The sequence below is a fragment of the Stigmatopora argus genome, chromosome 15 (genome assembly GCF_051989625.1).
Source record: "Stigmatopora argus isolate UIUO_Sarg chromosome 15, RoL_Sarg_1.0, whole genome shotgun sequence".
Taxonomy (NCBI): domain Eukaryota; kingdom Metazoa; phylum Chordata; class Actinopteri; order Syngnathiformes; family Syngnathidae; genus Stigmatopora; species Stigmatopora argus.
In genome coordinates, this window is record NC_135401.1 from 12,815,632 (window position 1) to 12,837,905 (window position 22,274).

Consider the following 22,274-nt stretch of genomic DNA (forward strand, 5'->3'; position numbering starts at 1 on the left):
CTGGCTGGAGGGTGGAGACTGTGGGAGCGGCAGGCGAGGAGAGCGAGGGAAGCGGGGGGATCTTTGCCAGGGAAGAGCAGGACACCATAGATGTAAGCTCAACTGGATGTGTTTTGGCTCTACGCATAAGAAAGGTATGTCTTTTAAAAAAAAGAAAATATTTTTTTTAAATGATCTCTCATAACATTGTTAAATAGCATAGTGTGTGCTCTCACTTGATTGATTGTGATGCTGCCGGTAGGTTTACAATCAGGAATCTTTCTCACTCCCTGCTCGTGGAATGAAAAATTCCCTTTGCCCGGTTGCCAGATTTTCAATGATGAAAAGAGGGTGGGTCTGTTGGTAAAGCTTGCATCGTTCTGAACTGTTTTCCTTCTTCGAGCGTCATGTCGTGGTCAGAGGAGAAAGGGTTTGAGGGGGGAGGGTCTGCTTTTTTTCATCAAGCATACCCAAGAAAATTGTACGCAGCATGTTGTGCTTAAGATAAATCTGTTGTCCTCTTTGTGTAGTCAATCATGGCCTGTTTGGAATTCAATGTCTCAAGGCCACTGAGGCGCCGGCAAGACAAAACACGGCAGGTTAACAAGTGTTGCAAAATATCAGAGCGACAAATAAGACCGGGATGACAAGGGAATTGTTGAGGGGATCGATGATCCCTCTGGAGTGGCTGAGAAAGCGCGTTTGTCAGGGTTTAAACTGGCTTGTGGGCTAATAAGCTTGGAAGGACTATGTGGAGATGAAGGCTATGACCTGTTTTTTGTTTGCAAGATGCATTTTTTCACTCTTCACAAATGTTGATTTTTGCTTTTGATGAGCTTGTTTGACAGGCGCATAGCAGTCGGGATCACAATTCAAACACAGCAGTAAACAAATAAGTTTTTATGGAACTGAGTCACTAAAGCCACAATTTGGCTCAAAGAACAACAAACCAAGACCAAAACCACTGGTCTAAAGATCAGGGGTTCTAGGGATAGACCAATTTGGGTGTGACTCAAATTCAAGTTCACCCTTTACTGGGGTCTTTCAAAGATCTTTACACAAAAAGTAAAAAAAAACAAAAAACTGAAGTCTGTTTTTGCTCTACTCTTTTTTTAAGGTTTTATCCTTGTCGCTTCATATGTGTTTTATCTTTCCAGGACAACAGCTAAGAAAGTCAACAAATACATATCTTGGATGTTTCTTCTAATCTTTGGGACTCTTTCAAGTGGTCTTGTCCAGGTAAGATCCAACTCAGAGTTATTTTTCTTCACAACCAGCTCTAAAGAGTCTTTCAGCAACTGAGCGTCACCACTTTTCATTGAGAAAAACATTTTAGGTTTTGTTTTGCCTGTAAGTTTGAATCAAGTGCTACTCCTAATCAACCATTCCTATAACATTTTCTTACACAATGTTCGGAATTTTAGTGGCATCCGTTTAAAATACTCCCGAAAAGTTGGTTGTGGTAATGCTCCAATATAAGTTTGCCAGTAAAAGGATACACAATCTCAAGAAAGTTCCTAACATGGCTTATGAAACCAAGTATTTTCCCTAGCAGTGGTCAGGAGTCACCTCAACAATTGACTACGATCATCACAAAGAGCCATTTAGAGCAAAGAAGAACATTTCAGGACATTCATGACATGGAACGGAAAAGAAAGTACTGGAGCAAGAGTTGTAAGCAGGAATCAAGATTTAGTGGTACTGACACCAACACACTTGGCGCATACTACATTGCCAAATTTAAACTTGCATTCACTTTTGCATCTTCACATGTAGAATTCCTCACACTAATCAGTTGTGTTTACGGGGATTTATTTTTCGGAAAACCCCCCTTTAATGTTTATTTTTTGCTTCAAACAGTTTGGGTGTAAATATCTCATCTCATTTTCTGAACCATTTTATTGTCATTAGGGTTGCGGGGGGTGCTGGAGCCAATCCCAGCTGACTCTGGGCTAGAGGCGGGGGACACCCTGAATCGGTGGCCAGCCGATCGGAGGGCACAAGGAAACGGACAACCATACACAGTTACACCCTTAGCTAGGGGTAATTTAGAGCGTCCAATCAGCCTACTATGCATGTCTTTGGAATGTGGGAGGAAATTGAAGTACCCGGAGAACACCCACACAGGCCTGAGGAGAACATGCAAATACCACAATGAAAGATCCGAATCTGGATTTGAACCCAGGTCTCCCCATTGTGAGGCCGACGCACTAACCACTCACCCACCGGGCCACCCGATATGAAAGTTTTACTGTTAAAATTATTTAAAACGGTTCATTTCAAATCAAGGCCGATTTTTATCAACCCAACCAATGCATGCTTCTCTTCCCAAGTCCTTGAAAGTAGATAGCCCAATCTGGCAACACTGGGCCGGGCTCCATAGCACAGTTCATACTGTGCTTACTGGACCACTTGTTTAATGCAATTTGAAATCTCCTTTTTTCTTTTTTTTAACGTTTTTTGTATTTATTTTTGCCTGTGGTGTTGTGTGAGTGCCCTATCTGCATTTTTTGTGTGGACAGGGGAGAATGTCAATTTTTAAGGGGCAGGCCACACCCTGATTTGAACCCAGGACCCCCACTGTGAGGTCGACACGCTAACCCCGGGATGGGTTGGTTCTCGAGGGCCGATGTGGGTGCAGGTTTTTGTTCCAACTGATCCAGCACAGACAGTTTAGCCAATGAGATTTCTGTAGAAAACAAGAAGCACCTGACTGCAATCCACTGATTGCACTTGTAGGACACCTGATTGGTGAAAAGGTGCCCTCTCTATGGGTTGGAATGAAAAGCCACACCCACTGCGGCCCTTTGTGGAATATTTTGCCCAATCTACGCTAACCAGTCAGCCGCCAGGCTGCCCTCCTTAAGAAATTACTACAGAAAGAAAAAAATCCCAGAAAAAAACAGAGATTTTCTTTATGTTAAATCATTTGTCACCAAACCGGAGTTGTATTTTTTGGCAGTTTCAAACCTACCCATTTGTCAACATTTTACAGAAAGATCATTCTCTGAACTCCAGAGTCTTAGCAGAACCCTCCCCGCACTCTCAGCACAATCCAAACAAGGCCGGATGTTTGTCATATTGCTAACAGCTCAGAAGTCTGACACTGTTATTCTTGGCTGGCTGAATGGTTCCAGAGAAGACTAATGTTTATCTCCAATGCAATCTAAGCCAAACAGTTTCAAGTCCTACTTTAGCCCAGGAACTGCCATCATATCTTTTCAGTGGAAATGATTCTACCTTGGAAATGTAAAAGTACTACGCCTCGACTTGCATCTAGTGCTCGGTAGTTGCCGCTCTCATGCATTGTTTCTACCCCATTTACCGCTGTGCTATTACGTAATGTGCGACTTCAAGGTTTTAACCCTTCAGTGTGTTAGCCTAATTTTTTCTTATCAACATTTCACGCTGACAGGGCTGTTCATGATTGCCCGCCGCTCTTTGAATCCAACAGAGGAGATATAGCGGGATGCTCTTGTTTGATCTGCTAAACATAAGAGAGCACATTTGCACTCCCTGGAGCAAAAGCCTTCCCCCTGCTGCCTCCTCAACTCCCAGGAGATGCATCATTTCCTGGGCCACTGCCTCCTGCCAACATCCCTCCCCCACCACACACCCCGCTCATCCTGGTGGGACGTCGACTACCGTCCGAGACACATAAACACACACACTAAACTGTATACGATGGCAGAATGGGAAGGACTTGCTAGGGGTGTCGCAGATGTCCGGACTAATGGAATGAAGACGGGTAGTGGTGGGCCAACTGCGAGGCAGCGGGAGAAAGCCCTAAAGCACCTGTGCCAGGTATCAAACTCAAGGCTAGCGGGCGAGATCCGGACTGCTACATCATTTTGTGTGGCCCATGAAATCATGAGCATTGACTTTATGTTTTCTGGTTTTAAAAAAATGAAGTTCAGTTTCTCTGGTGTTCAATGAAAGATCAGGGACTATAGACATCAGAATCCCACGCGCCAACCACTTGGCTGTGGGGTCACCATATTTCTTTCCGTTTTTTAAAAGATATATGTATATATATATACATACACGGCCCGGTGGGTGAGTAGTTACCGCGTCGGCCTCACAGCTCTGGGGTCCTGGGTTGAAATCCAGATCGGTCCACCTGTGTGTTCTCCCCGGGCTTCCGTGAGTTTCTTCCTGGTACTCCTGTTTCCTCCCACATGCAAAAAACATGCATGGTAGGCTGATTAGACACTCTAAATTGCCCCAAGGTATGGGTGTGAGTGTGCATGGTTGTCCGTCTCCTTGTGCCCTGCGATTGGCTGGCCACCGATTCAGGGTGTCCCCCGCCTCTGGCCCGGAGTCAGCTGGGATAGGCTCCAGCACCCCCCGCGACCCTAATGATGATAAAGCGGTTCAGAAATATATATATATATATATATATATATATATATATATATATATATATATATGTATATATATATATATATATATATATATATATATATATATATATATATATATATATATATGAATGAATGTTATACAGACCATTCAATTGCTAACAGCCCTTCCAATGATAATATTACAGAATTGGTGGTTTACTTGCCTGACTTTAGTACGGGCAAGCGCAGGCTTGATTCGCACTAGTGGTGGTATGGTTGTCTGTGCGAATGGTCGTCTATCTCTCTGTGTGCCCTACGGGTGACTGACAACCAGTCTAGAGTGTAGTCTGCCTTTTGCCCGAAGTCAGCTGGGATAGACTCCAGAAACCCCCGCAACCCTTACGGATGTGCCGTACAGAATATGAATGAATGAATGAATGAACACTGTATGATTAATATAAAAATAGCTCATTTTTAAATCTGTTCACCTTTTGCTGTTAATGCCGACCAATGCGAGAACCATTGGACCATTTATAGGTCAAGAACCTTTCTATATGATTCAGGATCTATGAAAATAATGGTCAATTCCTTTGAAGAGGATTAGTTCTCGGTGAGTCAATTCTGACAGACACCATACTGTGACAAAGATGAAGTTGACATCTGTTATTTTTGCTCGCAAGAATAGCAAACGTATGTCCCATCCAATCGGATTGGGCCTATGCCATTCCTTATTTATCACTGTCAATGGAAGCCAAAACGGCTTGGACAACACAATATATTGGGCAAAATGGCACCGGTATTCAAGACAACATACACTGAACAACACAGAGACCTACAGTGAAGGTCGAAGCTAGGAAGTGAAGTGTGACAGGATGACAAAAGTGATGATAAGATGATATCGTCTTGCGTTGCTTTGTAACGCAACACTGGCCGAGTGACTTATGACATGTAATCCAGTACAAACTTCTGGCCTTGAGCAAGGACGCCGCACCTATATCAAGTCCAGTAACGTCACACTCGTGATGCCAGATCATCCTAAAAAACAAATTAAATACTTTTAAAAAGTGATGCAAGATCATTTTCATCTACGTGTAATGGTTAATGATAAACTAGAAGGATCATCTAAGCTTGTTCAACTAAAAAAAAAACTTTTGATCATTGGTCATTTTCTCTTCTGTGTTTTGCTTTGGCATTTAGTTTTGTTCGTTACTTAAATTGTGTTTTATTTTGAATCTTTTCTAATAAGTTTCCTTTTCCACCAGCTGTTGTCTGCCCTTCCCCTCTGCCAATCACTTGGGTTCGCTCCACATATGTGATTGTTGGGGCAGAAATGCTGAATTTCGTGCATCAAACTAGTTGTTCTGGTTCTCATTACTTAAAAGGAAAGAAAACACATTTTGTGAAAGATGCTTGCTCAAAGTTTTAGTCCTTTAAAGGGGTCTCATTTAACTGTTTGGTTGCTATTGACCCCGCCTCTGGCCCGGAGTCAGCCGAGATAGGCTCCAGCAGCCCCCGTGACCCTAATGAGGATAAAGCAGTTCACAAAATGCGATGAGATTAGGTTGCTATTGAGGTCTCTAGATGTTCAATTTTGACTGGGCAGACAATGATATAACACACTGAGGACCAGTGTGAGCAACATCATACTTGCTCGCTATGGGCACACACCAGTATCACACCTGCCATAAGCAGGTGCATGTCTACTACCCATAAATGTTCTAGTCACAAGACAATTTAATGATTAATATCTATGAATAAAACATCTCAATAAATGTCACTGGAATATGCACAAATCTGACTTTACCTCATCTTTCATGTCTGTCCTTCTCACTTCTCATTCTCATTCAAATGACTTTTCTGCTGAGTGAACCTCTACACCACGAGGCTTCTCCTTGGGCTTGGGTTGATTTTCTCCAGGTACTCTGGTTTCCTCCCACATCCCAAAGACATGCAGGGTAGGGTGATTAAACACTCTAAATTGCCCCTAGGTATGAGTGTCAGCGTGAAAAGTTGTACGTCGCCTTGTTCCCTACGATTGGCTCCCCACCGATTTAGGGTGTTTCCCGCCTGGTGCACGGAGTTAGCTGGGATAGGCTCCAGCACCCCCCGCAACACTTATGAGGATAAATTACTTATTAAAAGATGAATGTTTAACCCATAATCAATTTACGATTCAAAAGTAATTGTGGTAATTCTGCTTAGACATCGTTCATGTATATTTCTTTCTAAGTCTATACTCTATAAATGTAATTTCTATACATTTTGCTTAAATTTGTAAACAGAAAGCTTTAGTTATAACTTTCTTCTCATAACTCATTGGCTGCCATTGACCAATATGACCCAGCTTTTCTCTAAATATGGTTTTCACCTGATCGCACAGCAACACATCTAATCTACTTTCACTAAAACGGGATGTCAGCACTCAAAAGACGGTGTTAGACTGGTGTGACTTTGCAACTACGAAAAGAACCCCACACTGTTTCAGCTTGTTTGGTAGATCAACAATCTCTTTATTGTTAAAACTGCTTTAATGTTTCTTGAACAGAAACAGTTACGGGTTGGCGCTCGTGTGCACTCTGGCGTTTGTCAAACAACAATTTGTGTGTTTCCTGTGTGTGGGCAAGCTCTTCAGAAAGATGCTAAATTTTCCACACCTTCTTCCCATTGTACTGCAAGAAGGCTTGACTTCTTTGATGAGAAGGTTAATTTTGCTGTTTGGCGCTTCCGGCAGGCATTTTTTTTTTTGCAAACGGATGCTTTTCTGCCACACCGCATCAATGGCAGAGTTACGACAAGCGGAATTCCCTTCCTCTGCAGATCTACTCATGCAGAGTAATTGGTCCATTTGTCAGAAGCGGCAGACAGCGAGGGTCACGTGACTGCAGTCAATGATGCACCAAGGCCCAGGGAAAGTAGGATGAGCCACATAATCCAGGGGTGTGCAACCTAAAGTGTGTGGGTCACACAGAGAAAGATTTGGTTCAAATTTAGGAGCCTTTGTTGCACCATGCATTTTATCTTGAAACAGGGAGAAATAATCAGAACAGTGATTCGTTGTTGCTTCTTCAATCCAACTTTACTGTTATATTTATCAACACAAAAACCCATTATATACAATTACACCCATATATATATATATATATATATATATATATATATATATATATATATATATATATATATATATATATATATATATATATATATATATATATATATATATATATATATATATATATATATATATATATATATAAGCAACACGTTAGAACCCAAAACATAATGTACAATTACACCCGTTCAATATACGGTCATAACTTGTTTTATCTTTTCTTTTTACAACTTCGAGAAGTCCTTCTCAACTATTCAACAGGGCAAATAATGAAATATCAATAACATAACTTCCTTGCTATGACAGTCATAGACACTCTACAGGATAATGGCGCCCGAAGGTAGCGTGCTTAATGTTATATCCATGTGCATGACCCGAGACTCGCACATTCACGCTCGCAATTCAAAAGTAAATAAACATTACTGAACACTATCTTCTTTCTCACACGCTAAACAGTGTATATTGCAAACCACAAACTCAACCGGCCTCTACAACAACCAGCATACCTTGAAACACAGGGAGAAATAATCAGAACAGTGATTCGTTGTTGCGTCTTCAATCCAACTCTACTGTTATGAGGAAAATCTTTTGTGTTTCAAGCTATGTGCAACAAGGCATCAATAATCGAACACCGACATACACTTTAACACGTCACACTTGCCATGTGGATCAAGGCATCAACAATCGAACATCGACACACATCCAATCCAAACCAGCCGCACATCCTCAACACGCGATCACCAATAAATCTAACACTCTAGCATGTCACACCTTCATAAACTCTGACCCCAGAAACATTCCCTTCAAGGTTCAAGAATCATGGAGTTTTATGGGTTGGTTGGAGCTAGATGCATTTATACCTGTTTTTAAATGTTTTACTTCTCTTGAATACAGAGTGGTGTGAGCTCTGAACACTGACTTGAGCTGCAGACAGTGACTGAGGAGGAGTGCGCCGTGAGCGAACCAGGTAAACAATTATGGAACAGTTTTGTTCCCGAAAAGAAGTTGGCTTCACTTTGGGAACAAAATTGCCACAATTAGCTATTCAGCCCTAATTGAGTCCTCTCGTGAGCTTTTATCGTCTCAGACAACTTCACTTCGAGGGTTAATAAAGTCCTAGTTTAGTGCCGACAGCCCAGAAACCTGAAAGCGCTGGCCTGTTTTGAAAGAATGATACAAACGATGACTGCGACTTATCAGTTGTGCTCTGGAAGTAAACCTCCAAACCATTTTCACAAAGTTTCCAAAAGTGGGGATGCCTTTCGGAATAATACATTAACGGGAAGTCCAACTATTGCTGTATATATGACATTGTAAAAGTAGTATTCATTGCCAAGTATTGCCACCTGATGATGTAGTGGTTCACTTGCTGGACTTTGGTGTGGGATCCATTGAGCAGAACCAGAATGAGCAGTATTGAAAATGAATAAATGCGAAGGATTGGACTTTTGTAGCCATTGATGGTAGCCAATGGATTCATGGGTGCTTTCAATATAGTGTAGGACTAATACCACAACATGAATTAAATAAATATTTCTCCCACTTATGGTGCTAGATGTCCAAATCATTTTGAATAGGAGCATCTGGAAGAATGGTCATGATTTGTGCCATTGACAGTGGTAACCATATAATTATCGAATTAAGAGATATCTAGTTGACCCAAAGATTGTCCAAACCTCGTTTTAGAGCCGAGCAAATTTTTTCCATTTATTTATTTTCATTTATTCTTTATTGAGATTAATCCTCAAATTTAAACAACAAAAATAAGGAAAAAAAACAAAAATGTATATTGTTTTAAATAATTGAGCAGTCTTTTATATACAAAGAAAAGGGAAAATATTCATTCATTCATTTTCCGAACCGTTTATCCTCACAAGAGTCGCGGGGGGTGCTGGAGCCTATCCCAGTGGACATTGGGCACCATGTGGGGGACACCCTGAATTAGTGGCCAGTCAATCGCAGGGCACGCAGAGACGGACAACCATTCACACTCACTCATATATAGGGGCCATTTAGAGTGTTCAGCCTGTTGATCCTGTATGTTTTTGGAATGTGGGCGGAAACCGGAGGACCCGCAGAAACCCCACACAAGCCCGGGAAGAACACGCACACTCCACACAGTGAGGACTCACCTGGGATCGAACCCAGAACTGTGAGGCCGATGCGCTAACCACTTATCTGCCAAGGCCAAAGCACTCTAACAGTAAAACATGAAATTTGCTCTGTGTGCCAAATAGTAGTCGACGAATTTCAAAAATAATCAGTGATTAATCGGCCAACGAATAAATCCTGCAAAGATGATTGGATAGCGACTCATGAAAATGTACATCAACTTGTGTCAAGTTCACGACATGGAAACTTTCTCTACAATGATCTATTTGAGAGGGAGTTGAACCCCATACAAACCTACCTCCCCCCATCCAATCTCCCGCCTCCAGCTGCCTAGCAACTGAGGCCATAAATAAAATGGTCGCATGTGTGTGATCATTGCGCGCGTGTGGGTGCGCCGCACGCCATGTGTGACGATCCTGTTATGTGACCAAGTTCTGTCCCCCCGACCCCCCGCAGATTGTGCCCATGGCGAGCAATAACACGGCCAGCATTGCGCAAGCCAGGAAGCTGGTGGAGCAGCTCAAGATGGAGGCCAACATCGATAGGATAAAGGTGAGACACAAGATTCATATTTACATACATACATTGTTAATATAAACAAATGCCGCCTACATGAGTCCAAATGTGATGTCCACATATGTGGATGCCAGGTTCAAATAATATACAAAGTATATTATTACTAATCATTATTTGGCAGCTCGGCGGCTGAGTGGTTAGCGTGTCGGCCTCACAGTGTGCGACCTGGGTTCAAATCCAGGTCGGTCCACCTGTGAGGAGTTTGCATGTTCTCCCTGGGTGTGCGTGGGTTTTTTTTCCGGGTACTCCGGTTTCCTCCCACATTCCAAAGACATCCATGGTAGGCTGATTGGACACTCTAAAATTGCTCCTTAGTATGAGTGGTAATGGTTGTTTGTCTCCTTGTGCTCTGCGATTGGCTGGCCAACAATTCAGTGTCCCCCACCTCTGGCCTGAAGTCAGCTGGAATAGGCGCCAGCACCCCCCGCGACCCAATTGAGGATAGATTTTAAAAAGGCGGAGTTTGCTACTGTGGTGCTATCTAAAATAGCCAATTATTGTCATTTCTGTGCAGAGATTTTTGGCAACCCTCAGGGTGTCCTTAATTGACTAGGAACCAAACAACTGTCTGAATTGCCTGTCCGATAACCTCATCCTTTTGGTCTCATAACGTTCTTGTGCAATATCAGGTGTCGAAAGCAGCGGCAGACCTGATGTCCTACTGCGAAGCGCACGCCAAAGAGGATCCACTGATGTCGCCGGTTCCCGCTTCGGAGAACCCCTTCAGGGAGAAGAAGTTCTTCTGCGCCATCTTGTAAAAAAAAAATACAAAAATGATTGGGAATACATGAACAAAGGCGAAGCTTTTAAAGTTCAGAATGCAGACATTGGTGGGGAAAAAAATGTCAAAACCTTCGAAGATCATCTATGGATGGGAAGCGTCGAAGGTGTGCTTTTTTCGGGGTGAAGCATGTTGAGGTCGGCGTTTTGATGATGATGATGATGATGATGATGATGATGATGATGATGATGATGATGATGATGATGATGCTGATGCTGCTGATAATGATATTGATGATGATGGTGATGATGATGATGATGATGATGATGATGATGATGATGATGATGATGATGATGATGATGATGAGGATGATGATGAGGATGGACGACTCTTCAAGCTGTGACGTGTACAGAACTAGTTACATTTTCGTGGTTTTTGTTTAGAAGTGTGAGTGCGCTACAGTGGCACACAGTAGGACTGCAAACTAAACTTCGCTTCCCCTAAACCATGATTTAAGTGGTTCCCCTTACCTGGATATATCTTTCTATTACTCTATGTGGTTTATTTTCCAGTTTAGTATTTCCCCACTTACCTGTAAAGTTAGCGACAGCCTTTCAATGGAATGTTTTTGAAAAAACTCGGTGTGAATTTCTTCTCGACATTCAGTGGTGAGTAACTTCATGGGGGAAAACAATTCTAAGGATTTTGTTTGACGAAGATGTGATTGATCTGTCTCCTTTTCCCAAAGCAAACTTTCTTTCTACTCTTTGTACAAAAACAAAATGATATGCGAGTAAAAAATGTTATGTGGTGTAGAGTGAGTGTCTCTTCCTTTTTTTTTAAACAAAAACAGTCACCAAACAAATAATACAAATACAAAAAGTATAAATCTTGTTTGAAGTACTAGAACAGAAAACAAAAGACATGGAAGCAGCTGTATCAAGAATGAATATTTAATCTGGAAAATGATAAAAAAAAATGCTGAATTAGTCAAATTGAGACATACTAAAAGAGTAATATTCGCAAAGTATAAAATGTATTACAGTATCTTATGGTATGAAATAGAAAAAAATAATTAAAATCATATTTAAACTGACAATTATTAATGAATGTCTAATGAAAAAAAATTGAAATGTCAGTAAATTAAAATACAGCATATTAAACATAAACACTAAAGATAAATCTGGCAAAGACTCAATTTTAAAAATTCCTAGTAAAATTAAAAAAATACAAAATCTTACGTTTTTTTTAGAAAGAACGTATATTAATGAATGAAAAATACAAAAATAAATATGTTTTATTCTAGACTTTGAATACTTTAAAACTAAATAGCTTTTTAAAATATCTTTTAAAAATGTGATGTCTATTGTAAGAAAATAATATTGATATTGAAATTAAACCTTATGAATAGTTCAATATAAGGTTTTTTTGTCCTGTCGTTGAATTTATGCACAATTGCCCCTTAGGTTACTATAATATTGTGACATATAGTACTATTTGTAGAATCTCCCTCAGATTTCCGTCAATAAAAAAAAAAAAAAAAAAGTTATGTCAGAAGTGGGATTCGAACCCACGCCTCCAGGGGAGACTGCGACCTGAACGCAGCGCCTTAGACCGCTCGGCCATCCTGACAGTTGTTTGAAAGACGGAAGTTTGCCTATAAGAAAAAAACTTAACTGAAGATTTCCTTATTAGTGTATATTTTTAGACGTACTGTTACGTAACAACAGCATTTTGGACAAGCGAGCCAGTTGGCTAAAGTACATGTCAACACTTCCGGCTTCTCTCCGAAAGTCGTGAGTTCGATACCTTGTTCAGGGCGAGCACCCGTTGTTAGCTAGCTAGCATGTAGCCTCTTTCTTTATATACACTATATGCCGACCTTTAGAATTGTTTCTAGCCATAGTATTCCCAGATTTGTTGAAATGTGCTATGTGTCCGAAAATATTTTGCTATGCTGTTTAGGTAACGCAGAATGGTATCTTAATTCATTTTGGAGCCTTAGAACAAACCTTTAAAAAAATTGGTTTGGAGCGTCTCGAATGACAAAATGACTAAACGAATGAATGAATTATTGTCGAATAGAAGCTCCTCTATACGCATGAACCTAATTCTTAGACACTAAAATGCCACACGATGGCGGTATTTTATTCATTAATTTTCAACACCGCTTTGGTGGTAATCCAGGCTGTTCCATGTGTGACTTCAGCTGAAACCCCCAAGACTGGCAGTATCAATTAAGAATTGTCATGTGTGGTATTTGAGCCTTAGAGAACACACTATTAGCATATACACACGCTCCCCTACTTACGAACGAGTTACGTTCCGAGCGATTGTTCGTAAGAAGCTATATTTTGTATCATAATTTATGTTTAAGGCCTATATAAGTATATTGAAGTTTCATATAAGTATGTTTAAGACTTGTATAAGTAACACACAGTACAATATAAGTACATTACATGTACGTAATAAGATAAATAAAATGAAGTTTAACTTACTTTTGGAAGATGTACTCGATGCTTAAGGAGATGATGGAGGAGGAGGAGGAAGAGGAGGATTTTATATCATGAGAGGGTCTTCGTCGTCGCTGGAATGGGTTTTAAAAGTTACTTCCTCCTCCGTAACTTCAATGTAGGAAGAAGTTGAGGGTCGAGGAGGAGAAGAAGATGAGGGTTGATGAGTATCTTCCTTGGAGGATTTACTAGAAACTGCCCGAAAGAAGCGATCTAACGACGATTGCACAGTTTTCTTCTTTTTTTTCATCATAAATGATGAGGTAGCACTGAATGGCATCATTCAATTGATTTGCAACCTTTGTGCAACGTTCAATATTTGGGTCTTGCTCCTCGAAAAGTGCGATGGCTTTATCTATGAGCGAATTTCTTCATGGGGACAGTTGTTTCTTCCTCCTCCTCGTCCTCGACACATTGCGGAGTCTCCTCGCTCTCACAGCGCCAAGCGTCGGTATTAGCAGCGGAAAGAAGCACTACTCGGAAAAAGGCGCGCAATACAAAATCTAACTTACGAACTTACAGCATCTCTTTCCGAACATTTTTCGACATATGCCATATTCGCAGACATGTTCGTATGTACCGTTGTTCGCAACTCGAATGTTCGTAAGTAGGGGAGCGTCTGTACCGTATTTATTTGAGTATAACGAGCAAAATTTTGTTCCAAAAAACTGAAGCAAATTACGGGTGTACATTAGACACGAATCCCGGTGAAAAACTGCCCTCCGCCGATGAAAAAATCCCCTCCGCAGCTGTCATAATGGGAGACGTAAAACCTGTCATTGTCCACCAGAAGGCGATAATCTACCTTCTTTCTCTCATGCTCTCATGGTCTACAAACATCACGGCAGTAGTGAAGAAGGCTCAGAAATGACTCCATTTCCTCAGGGTACTTAGGAGGAACAACTTGGACACCAAGCTTCTGATAACCTTCTATAGAACCACTGTAGAGAGCATCCTGGCGTACTGCATCACAGTGTGTTACGCTGGAAGCACGGCGGCAGACAAAAAGGCCATGCAGAAAGTGATTAACACTGCCCAGAGGATCGTCGGCTGCTCTCTGCTCTCACTGGAAGACATTGCCAGCCCTCGTTACCTCAGCAGAGCCAGGAACATCATAGGGGACCCATACCACCCTGGTCACAATCTGTTCCAGCTGCTGCCCTCTGGCAGACGCTATAGGTCCCACAAAGTACGGACAAATAGGCTTAAGGACAGTTTTTCCCCACATTCATCAGAACTCTAAATTTGCGGTAACACAACACACATTCCCTTCTGGGGTAATATGAAAAGATGTTTGGGTGGTGATCTGCCTCCTACTAGCTGACTGAAGGTAAGTGAAAGACAGTGAGAGGTAAGTGACCGTAACTATCACTTATTTAGTTCTTTTGCCGAGTAAACGCACCTTGTGGAGAAGCACTACCAATTTCGTCATGCTCAGTTTCTGGGTGTGATGACAAGTAGGCTTTTTGTTGTTGATGATGACGACAGGGCCCATGTCCGATTATTATTATCATTATTATTATTATTATTATTATTACAAAAGCCAACCCTCTCCAAATAGCCATCGGCAAGTTTATAGGGTAAAAGGGGAAAAATAAAATTAAAATTAAAAGTTGTTTTAGGGAAACTGTTAGGTTTATCATTATTATAGATGTGTATCAATATTATTATATATATATGTGCTTGAACGCTTTTCTAAAATTAATAAAAGCCATTTCAATGTATCTCTTGCAAAAGTAAGGACTGTGATTCGCATCAAGAGGACTGGGAATGGCCTTGGGCAGGATGGGTTCACAACAAGTGCCCTTGGGAACTGTGGACTGTTTTGGCTTCGCAGGATGGGTCCACAACAAGCTCTCTTGGGAAGATTCGGCAGACCTACAATTGTTTTGATGACTGTGATAAATTGTTATGAGACTCTAAAGTTGTTTAGACTTCTGTGGGGCATGGCGTTAAAATCTTATGAATAAATTAGCGAGGGAGACCTGGAGTTGTTAGAATTATCCTGACCGGGTACGCGGATGGATGTATTCTCTTCTTGCAAGAATTAAACGAAGATGTGACTTCAGATGCCTCTTTTATTGTGAATTTGGAAATACATAAGGATTATTCCAACATTTTGGTCCTTTGAGCCTGTGGTCAAGATACCGAAGCAGAATCCAGGACGCTTCCGTTCGATATCTGGAAAGACCGTGGCCACGGCAGCTAAATCCCCTTTGCGGGCTGGATTACTCGAAGGAGCGCCCTGGATTCTCGACGGTTGACGACTAATCCTACTGAAAGAGACATCTGAGGACATCTCTGGTAAGTCCACATGAATGTCTGCATTTGCTGACGGTTGCCAAATGCGCGAAGGGGCATTGCATGTGTAGGTCCATTTTGAGAAATGAGACAATAAAACCCTGGGCATACTAGTCTCTACCGGGTAAAGAGAAAGAGCATGAGTCTATAAAACTTAGGGCAGTTCGGGGTGTCCTGTACTGTGGTCCGGAAAAGTACAAATATAACTCCGACGGTATATCAGGCTAGGGTATACATTTGTGTTAGGTGTGTTACGTGTGTTAGGGCAGTTCGGGGTGTCCTGCACTGTGAAAAGTACAAATATAACTCCAACGGTATATCAGGCTAGGATATACATTTGTGTTACGTGTGTTACGTGTGTAGTTCCGATAATAAAAGGCGGAAAAGAAATTTAACTAACTGATAACTGAGTGCACGCGAACTCAAACTTCAAAATGGGCAGCTCGAATAACAAAGCGGCTAGGGATGACGATCCGAAACAGTGTCTGCCGCGTAAAGATTGAAAGTTTGTTGAAAATCGAAGCTCTACAGGGGTTAAACACCTAAACGTATGGATAAACGAGTATGGGTTTGCTGGCCAGCTTAAATATGCATGAAATATTAAAACCTGCAAGATAAAATACGCACTAAGCATAGAGATAATCTATATCTATATGGAATATGTGAATGGAGATACAAGCGAGATGGCTTGTTCCACAGAAAGAAGAGTGATAAAACGGGTCAGTTGTGTAAAAAAAAATAGCGCGGCCTCCTCGGCTGACGGGGAAAATATTTACCGAGATAGGTGGCGAGAGAATAGGAATGTTAGCCAAGAGATTTGAAAAAACAAATAAGGAGGTTAAACAGAAATCGGGTTTTCAAAAATGCTATGTGCTGGGTTTGTGGAAAATTGGGGCATATATCGCGTGATTGCCTGGACAAGAGGGTCTCTAAAAACAAGGCATGCCTGCTCAAAATGATTTGAATGAGGATTTTGAATATGGGGAGGTCGAGCTAAATTTAATGGAAACACTGCCATTTGATTGGGTTAAACCAGAGATCACATTTTTTTGTGAATGGAACTCAATTGGAATTTTTGTGTGATGTTGAAGAATGAAATGGCTTATTGCAGCTCATCCTGGTTTTGATCCTGTCCGCTAGCGGGAATATTTTGGTTAACAGACGAAAAGAAATGCAAAACGGCCAATTAAATGTTTAGCAGGGTTGCCAAACCTGCATTTTTTGTCATACTCTAAACTTGCCAAATAATGCGTCGACTGCGGGGGAAGCGCTCTGTTTTGGTGTGGCTGCTGATTTGAACGCGGAGAAACATGTGGGCCGCGGGGCGACTGATTTGGCGGTGTTAGGCATTCAGTATGCGCGTGGACCGCACAAGCGACTAAATTTTTTTGGGACCCCTTCCGTGAAGACATTACAATAATTGGCCTTGGGGGTGCTGAAGCAAACTTGAGGGCAGAAATGGGTTTTGCTATGATATAGTCATGCTTGCAGCATATTGTGATTATGGGGTCTTGGCAAAATATTGTGATATAGTTGGATATCGGGAGAGGAATTAATTTAGTCTTCTCTAAAAAGCGTTATAACTGTGCACCGGAGGGGAAGCATTGTGCACAAAAAGAAAACGAGAGCGCTTAGGAATGTCAACAAGATAAGAATGCTGCTTCGCAGCGAGCGTGAAGGTCACAGTTAGCGGCTAAGAGCGTGCTTCCGTTAAACATTTCATAATAAAAGAAGCAGGGTTTCCGCAATTACCTTCGCATTTATTCTTTGGATTTAATCAGGAATGTTTTTCGAGGTGATAGAAAATCTGTTTGGCAAAGATTGATTTGGTAAAAGCTTTGGAATTGGGAATAGAGCAAAATAGCCATTTTTGACCAATTTGTGGATTTCAAAGGGCTCTTAATTAAAGAGTGCTAGTTTTTGGAGGATAAAAGAATATTAATACTGTTTTTTAATGGTTGAATTGTTCAAAATACTTTAATATAGGAGGTTGGCTGGTTAAAGAAAAATGAATGGGGAAAAAAAATACAATATTATGGCATATTGGTGACAATTTGTGGGTCCTATATTAAACATTGAAAATTGTAATAAGGAAATGCCTAGTAAAAGGTTGATTTCTCTAATTTAATTATTGTAGATTTTGATTGTGGTAACAGAGAGCTATAGGAAATAGCTCTTATCTTAAGTAAACATAGTATGAGGTGATTTGCAAATTATGTCTTAGGTATTAAGAGTTATTTGGTTGTCAAAGAGATCAGACATGAAATTAACAATGCAGAAATGGCATGAGAAAATTAATGGAATTTGTCCAAATTATTAGGTAAATTGTACCTGGCTGGGGTAGATAAAATATTTGATGTAGGATAGGCATAATTTCCCTGGGACTGAGAAACATGGGGTGTTTTTCAAGTGCACAGAAGAACATTCCCTGTTTGTCCTGAGCGGGTGAAATATGCTTGGGCGTGGGGCATGTTGATATTACGGATTGGATAAGCATTGATCAAATTAATACAACCAAATGACGTTGCTTTCTATTGCTTTAAGGGCATACAAATTAAGAGAACTTTAGCTTAAAACTTACAGCATTGCTATTATGGGGTTAATGCACCTAAATGTTACGGAGATAACAATTGGCAAGAACAAGCTTAGATAAGGGGGAAATCTGGCTAAAGAAGCAGATTAGCTTTGTCGCTTTGGGTTTTGACAAAATGCGTTGGCGCATGAATTCTGGGGTATTTGGGGAATGGGAATCCCATATCTACAGCAAAATTAGGGGGAAATTTAGAAATAGGCTCTATTTTGGCACTGGATGCCCAAATTCTGGTGGGGCCTTTCATGGTATGGAAAGAGTGATGAAATAATGTCTATGTTCAAAAATAGCATCTCCAAATTATAAAGTATCAACCTTTGAGTAATGCTTTAAGTAGATGGGTGGTCTAGGAATAAAATGAAATCGGCAGAATTCGAACGGAATGCAGGATGCATTGACAATTACTAAAACAAACCTTAGAGGTGAAACTATTGCCGCCTCAATTCTGCGTACAAACAGCTAAACTGATAGCATTCACAGAGGGTATAACTTAATGCGAAATATGGAGCTACATTTTTACAAACGGTTAATATACTTGGGTGTGTGTGTGGGTGTTTCAATGTGTCACAACTTTTCCGTTATTGCATTATTGGCAAACAAAGAGTTAATCAGAGCCACTCCAGTCGCTCATCCTGGCTGACTAGGGCGACGAACGGCGGCTATTGAACTTCCAAAACAAATTTCTATTTGTAGATGTGTGACATGCGAATCTAGTACATAAATTACCTAGTTCCTTCTGGAATGATTATTGCTGACGGGGCAGGAAAAATTGGGTGAACTACCAACAAGCCCCACTGGGGATGGTGGTTTACACCTGTGATGAAAATTTACAGGCCACTGATGTATGGGTAAACGACCCAAATTGATTGACTAGTAATTAACGCATTAACCTTGCGGTTCGAGGATCTACTAATGGAAGCGGGGTGGATCCAGACCTTGCAGAGTGTGGAGTATTCCTGGTGTCCTTGAGAATTCGTGGGTTTTCTGCGGGCACTCCAGTTTACTCCAACAAACCAAAATTATGGATGCTAGACTGGTTGAACACTCTAAATTCCCCAGATTATGAGTGTGAGCGTGGATGATGGTCTGTCTTTTTGTGTTTTGATTGGCTAGCCACCAAGATATAATCAAGGTGGAAAAGGATTTGGAAATTTGATATTGATTTCTGAAATCGCCAATAAGCCTTTCGAGGATGGCGGCGGCAGGTTAGTACAAAAATAAAAACAAAAAGAAAGAAAAAAATTCACCAAATGAAATTTTTGACAGGAATGCAGCAGCAATACTCCACATTTGAAACTTGACGTGGAGAAACAAATAATCTGCTCTGCGAAATGTGAGATTTGGGATCACTTAGGTAATAACAAAAAACAAACAAAAACAAATTGGTACCTCAGCTTACTTGGGTGAGCTGCTTTTAACAAGCTAGCTTGAGTCATGGGAAGTCCTGTGTCTCGACAGGGGGGAGGGTGGCTTTTGTACGGTGCCACTACACAACTTATAGGGTTAAGTTGGTGGCAGAGCATGCTTAACCTGTACTTGGCATATCAGTGCACAATGTGAAATTCCAAAGATTTATAGTGATAATGGCACACAAATTGTGTTAACAAAATTGTTGGCTGGATGGACAGAAGGTTCCATATCTCGTTATGAAATCACTGCCTACATAACCAGTTCAACAGGACAACAACATAGGGAAATCCTATTTAGTAGACCATACAAATCGCCCTTATTCACTGCACGATTGGAACTGAAATCTTTAAGAAAATGCATTCAAATTGGGTTAGCAGAAGGAAACTGTGCCTCTCAACAGGAAACGGACTGGACCAACGGAGGTGCTCAACCTGCAGTATAAAGAAGAAGCACTAGCACGCCGAGAAGGGGATGTGTAGCCACCTTTTGCATTGTAAGAAGGTACCCTCAGTTGAAACGGTTGAGGAGACGGGTAAGATAAACTTTCTGACCCAATAAAATGCAAACACTCAAATATTAATTGGAAATAACTTTGTATATTGATTTTATTGTCTCCATATGGCTTCAATGGTTCAAATGTTTCAATTGAGACTAAACCCTCTTACAAAGGGTTAAAACAAACGACCAGACGAGGGAAAATGCGATCGGATATAACATCTCCCTCAATCACCATTCTTTGGGGAAAGTGTTTTTACAAAAGACAAAAGTGTCCTGCTTGTAAAGAAAAGGAAAAATATTGAAACGGTGTCTATCCTGTTACAGAAACAGTGAATGGCAAGTCAATTTTTCCACTGTGCTAACTTTACCTGTTTGAACCTTACAGGCATGGTCTGAATCTGGGTGAGACATGGTGTGCCCATTGTCCAAGATTAACGGTCTCACTGATTCCATGTTTTGGCTTATGGTGGTAAAGTGGGGCAAATAAATTATATAACTCCTGTAAAAAAAAGAAACAGAACTATGTGCTTTGGTTTCACTGTTTTTACCAGTATCTGTTTTAGAGTGGAGGAGATACAATTGGCGGCTCGGAATTTCGGTGCAGCGACTGGACTCTCTCGACAACGTAGCCTCATAGAGGGATGGCGATCCGACTTATGGGTTGGTTTGCCAAATTGCAGCAGGAGTCTTTCTTTGGGTTAAGCCAAATAAAAATATGAATAGGATGAACAACAGCCATTACAATGTCAAAAAAAAGAAATTGGAACAGCTGGCAGCCACCAGTCTCATGACTTTCCAGGACCGCAAAGCGGTTTATATGCTTCTGACGGTTGATGTGCTCTTGAGGGAGCAGGGGGCGTATGCAATGTTTGAAAATGTTGCACTCGACAACACGTCCCCCAATGGGTCCCTAACCTGGGCCGTTGAAAGCCTGCAGACCCTGAACCGGAAACGAAGAGGCACTCTGGAGTGGAATGATCCACCTTCTGGCAGACTGGCGGGATAAGGCCTTCGCCAAATGTAAAAAATTGGCATTCACCGAGGTGATATCAATAGCTTTTTTGGCTAATACTTTGACAATGTGTGGGTATTGTCTTATTCCCTGCTTATGCTTTTTGCTAGACCGACTGTTGGAATAATGATTAATACCCTTAAATCATTATTAGTAATATTTAATTAAAATTGGAAGACATCTTTCAACATAACTGGCTACAACTTGCAAGGAGCCACACTCATAATGCACCTTCATTCCTGAGCACTTCTGACGTGCAGTATATTGTTCATTGTATTTAGTCGCGGCAAACGGAAAACATTTCATGTAATCTGATTCAAAACAATTGCATACAAGGTGACCCGAGCGGATGGGAAACCAAAACAACGGTGTAAGAAATTGCATAATATTTTCATTATAAGGTATACAAAGCAGCCGTATTCTTAAACAATAATGTGATTATCACCATCTGCCAGAGTCCAGTCCAAACACGGTAAGAGTTTCTTGCCGATCAGCAGAAACACGGGGTTTGTTGCCGTCAATAGTCCTGAAAACAATGAACTGGCCTTCGAAAGCAGCTGTGGGGGAAAGCGTCCTCAAGCGTGGTCCCAACGTAAATCATGAATAATTTATAGCCTTATTAATTATTAAAAATGCTTACAAAACATATAGAAACATCCCATAATAAATCCAACACCGACTTAGGGTTGATACAGTAGCTCTAACAAATTCCGAATTACAAGGATTGTATCTGCTTATTAGACAGCCTACTGGTGATAGCATTGATGTCCAGGATGATGCAAATTATGAAAATGAGTTGAACGAGAATGATTTTGTTCTTCCTTTTTCAGGCCAGATATACAAGTAAGGTGAATTCTGGTAAAGATCGAGACAACGGACTTCTCCCAAGTGTATTTGTATTTGTCATAAATAAAAAAAATGATTATGGGATTGCGTACACATATATATTAGGGGGGAATGTTAGGTTTATCATTATTATAGATGTGTATCAATATTATTATATATATGTGCTTGAACGCTTTTCTTTTATGTTAGAGTTATTGGCATTAATAAAAGCCATTTCATTGCATCTCTTGCAAAAGTAAGGACTGTGGTTCGCATCAAGAG

The 22,274-nt window shown here is 40.9% G+C and overlaps 1 protein-coding gene and 1 non-coding gene across 3 annotated transcripts; one reads left to right on the forward strand and one right to left on the reverse strand.

The window, feature by feature from the left end:
* LOC144090029 (guanine nucleotide-binding protein G(I)/G(S)/G(O) subunit gamma-2) lies at positions 1–11,115 on the forward strand. Of its 2 annotated transcripts, XM_077621322.1 has the most exons (5): positions 1–134; positions 1,137–1,218; positions 8,329–8,401; positions 10,003–10,098; positions 10,752–11,115. In XM_077621322.1, exons 4-5 carry the CDS (start codon positions 10,012–10,014, stop codon positions 10,878–10,880), a joined length of 216 nt encoding a protein of 71 aa, XP_077477448.1. In that variant the 5' UTR covers positions 1–134; positions 1,137–1,218; positions 8,329–8,401; positions 10,003–10,011; the 3' UTR covers positions 10,881–11,115. The 2 variants fall into 2 exon arrangements, with proteins under 2 accessions (XP_077477448.1, XP_077477449.1); XM_077621323.1 differs by lacking the exons at positions 1–134; positions 1,137–1,218 and adding an exon at positions 4,485–6,239.
* A 1,277-nt stretch (positions 11,116–12,392) lies between these two features.
* Positions 12,393–12,475, reverse strand: trnal-cag (transfer RNA leucine (anticodon CAG)). Its single transcript has one exon. It is a non-coding gene; the product is annotated as a tRNA-Leu (tRNA).
* Between the last annotated feature and the right edge of the window lie 9,799 nt (positions 12,476–22,274).

What these genes read in the sequence shown, in the direction of transcription:
- LOC144090029 (XM_077621322.1), top strand. Translation starts at nt 10,012, where the DNA reads ATGGCGAGCAATAACACGGCCAGCATTGCGCAAGCCAGGAAGCTGGTG. An exon ending in CCAACATCGATAGGATAAAG is followed by an intron (nt 10,099 to 10,751) that starts GTGAGACACAAG and finishes GTGCAATATCAG; the next exon opens with GTGTCGAAAGCAGCGGCAGA.